This window comes from Camelina sativa, chromosome 9 (assembly GCF_000633955.1).
Source record: "Camelina sativa cultivar DH55 chromosome 9, Cs, whole genome shotgun sequence".
In the NCBI taxonomy this organism is placed as follows: Eukaryota; Viridiplantae; Streptophyta; class Magnoliopsida; order Brassicales; family Brassicaceae; genus Camelina; species Camelina sativa.
In genome coordinates, this window is record NC_025693.1 from 2,972,953 (window position 1) to 2,976,499 (window position 3,547).

Sequence of the window (3,547 nt, forward strand, 5' to 3'; positions counted from 1 at the left end):
ATTACACTGTTTCTTTCTCAAAACAGAGTAAAAACAGAGCAGACATATATTCTTTCACAGAAATAGACTTACTTGAATGTTTTGGCAAGTGATCTTGGAACTGGTCCACTCAAGTTATTGTACGACAAATCCCTGAAACAAAAATAATTTCGAAATATATGAACATATATACATTATTTATATATATAGAAGAAAATGAAAAAGAAAATAAAAGAAAGAGAATGTACAAAAAAGTGAGTTGGGTCATGTTTGCCAATGAGCTTGGAATTGTTCCTGTCAGGCTGTTATTATTAACCCTCCTGCTCCACAATTTTCAACACAAAAAAATCTTTCCATAAATGATTTCAATAAATTATATATAAATAAAATAATTGAATATATGGATAAAATCTTACAAGTACTGAAGATTTGTGGAATGAGAAAGAGTGAGTGGGATTTGACCAGTGAAGTTATTGGTAGAGAGATCGAGTGTTTTGAGTTTCATCAATTTCCCAATCTCATGAGGGATATGTCCTGTTATGTAATTGTTTTGCAGTAGCCTGTATCCAAAAACAAAACACAAAATGAGAATATTATAGTAAATAAGAATGAAGAAAGATATTAATTGCTTAAAGAAAAAACTTACACTGTCTGAAGATATGTTAAATTGCCAATACTTGATGAAAGAGTTCCTGACAAGTCCTGGCTTGGAGCTCCTCTACATACACATATAAGTAAAAACTTGTAAGCACATGCTTACACATATGTGTGTTTGTGTTATGTGTTTTGTGTGTGTGTGTGAGACTGTTAGTGCTTACAGGCTTAAGACAAAACCATCAGGAGAACAAGTGATCATGTTCCAGCTACATGGATCAACTGCTGTGTCATCCCAGTTCATTAGAACTCCATGAGGATCAATCAGTGAGCTTTTGATTCCTATTAAGGCAAGAACTAAAAAAAAAAGGAAACATATTTTAGAAAGAAGAACAAAAGACAGAGAAATGAAGAAGATTATGTTTAATGAAATGTTACCTTCATAATTAACACCTTTGTCTGTGAGCTCTGCAGAAGCAGAAGAGAAGAAACAGATGAAGAAGAAGAAGGTTAAAGAGAACAAAGCATAACTCTTTTGGACTTCTCTTCTTCTCTGCATCATCTTTGTCTTAATCAAAGTTTGTTCTCCTTGCATCAAAACTTGAGATTCTTAATCTCTCTAAGGTGCAGAGTTTGAGGTTTCTTTCTCTTTTGTATTTGAAATATTCTGCTTTCAATTCTTTGTCTGGAGGTTATTAGGGAAAAAAGATGAAACAGAGGATTTTGATTTGGAAGTGTATGTGACTGAGAGTGAAAGAGACAGAGAGAAAGAGAGAAAGGCAAAGATTTGTCTGCCAATTATTATCTTATAGTCCTTTAGACTGTAAACTGGAAAAGGTCAGGGTTAAAAAAAAATGGTAATGTTTTCTTTGTATTGTTTTCAAGCATGTGAGAAAACATATTCAGATAAGGTGTTTATGTATTATCATCAAATATGAGAATAGAGAATTTACCTATTTAACAATGACAGAACATCATACACAAATGAATAGAGAATTGTTTTCTCTGTGTAATAAATGATTTTTTTTTTAAGATCATCTCATCGACCAATTTCAATTATTAATTTTTTTCAGAAACAGATTATATCGATCGACAATCAACTATTTTAGTAAAAAAAATAACTAAAGATTTAATATCGAAAATGAATAATTACTTTTTTTACAATGTTGTATGCTACATAATCTTAAATGGACAATGGTGTGGACTAGTGGACTTACCAGCCTCGATAGTTTACAAAAAGGATGATGCTACCATATCGAACATGTTCCAAAAAACTAAAGGAGTATATGTTACTTACCCTTTAGACTTTTTTTGAAGAAGGTTCAGTAACTAACATGTTTATCTCCATTTGTAAGTTATGTATTTGTTGGTATCCAAAGCTCTGGTTGTTCTATGTCTAGAGGATCAATAGACTCAATCTTCTCGGATCTATCTAGGACGGCAAGAAACGATAAAATAGGATATTTTGGGATAGAAACAAACATATGAACGTAAAATATTCAAATGGAGCAGGTAAAAAGTGAATTCATGTGGTAAGCACCATTAAACTGTTATTTTATTTAACCTTATAAAACTATAAGTAAGTGGCCTCGAACAAATAAAGTGTGTGTGAAAGACTCATTAATCATATATATTTGATTTATATATAAAAAAAAATCTTCTTACAAAAAACAAAGTATGAAATTATTTTGATGTAACACAAAGTGGGATAAACTGTGAATGATACAGTGGGACACTCGTTGTGCCTATGAGAGACACTGCGAGTCTGTGACGAGTGAGTTTTTCTTTTTTCTTTTCTTTTTCATTTTTTAATGACTCGCTTTAATTCTGCTTTTATTCCCACTAATCACTCTTAATTTTTATTATCTTTATAACTATTCATTAATGTATTAAAAATAAAAAATTGTTCTTCTTTTTTCTATCTAAAGTATTCTCTGAATTTGTTAATTGTTATAAAGTATTTTTGTCAACCATTTTTATAAACAGTTTGATTAAAAATATATAACGTATCATGTGCTATTGCCAAATGGATGGGTTTTTTTTTCGTTATGTCAAATGCATCTTTAAAGCGGTGGAATATTATGAGGTACTTTGACAAAATATATATAGAAATTTGGCAGGATTAAGAGTTATTAAGAAATTAATAATATGAAAAACACAAATGAAGTTAAAATGAGAAAACTCCAAAACTCGAAATGCCAAAAGAAGAATCAATGATTGACAGCTTTACAATTGGTCGAAAATTAAAGAGAAATATTAGAAAACAAAAAAAAAAACAATGTAAATAACTTAGCTAATTTTTAACCCAAAAAAAAAAAAGGGTAACTTAGCTGATACGTAATAGAAAATATATTTACCTTAGAAAATATCATTTATTATGAAAAATGAAGGAAAAAGATATCAAGTTTCTTTGGGTGATAACTTGATATGGTTTCTTTCATCATCTAAGTACACTTCAATCGGATGTGTGTCTGATTATTTTACACGATTCTAGCTTACTAGTATTTAGTATTTACAATAAAAAGTTATAGTAGAGCCAGAAGAAAAAAATGATTGATTAATACATTATTAGGGGAGCAACTAATCCAAGTCCAACAACGATTAAATTAATTTAGATAAAGAAAGAGGAAATATAAGCTTAAATTATTTAGAAACAAAATCAAATCTTTGGCTAAACACAGTTATAGTCAACAGACAAGCCACTTTTGAAAGCACAAAAGCAAACTGCTTTATAAAGCAAAAGCTGTTCTCCTCCATCTTTCATCATTACACTAATTTCTTAGTGCATTTCACTGATTTCACAGACTACATTTTATTTTGGGGGTTTTCAGGGATAATGTTTGCACAAAAAAACCCTGAAAAGATGAATATTGTAATGTGTCATGATTTGTATGTCGTGTGCATGGATACACGTGTGAATATGTGATACTATTCTCTTCTGTTTTAACATAATAAAATGTTCATTACTTCATTT

At 30.0% G+C, this 3,547-nt stretch overlaps 1 protein-coding gene across 1 annotated transcript in view; it reads right to left on the bottom strand.

Annotated features, from left to right (window-relative positions):
- Window positions 1–1,357, bottom strand: part of LOC104710317 (protein NSP-INTERACTING KINASE 2-like) — a 4,674-nt gene extending 3,317 nt beyond the window's left edge. Inside the window, 6 exon segments of the mRNA XM_019229744.1 lie at window positions 73–132; window positions 228–299; window positions 396–539; window positions 626–697; window positions 798–930; window positions 1,012–1,357. Of these exon segments, the coding sequence (XP_019085289.1) occupies window positions 73–132; window positions 228–299; window positions 396–539; window positions 626–697; window positions 798–930; window positions 1,012–1,168 (638 nt within the window). The 5' untranslated portion in view covers window positions 1,169–1,357.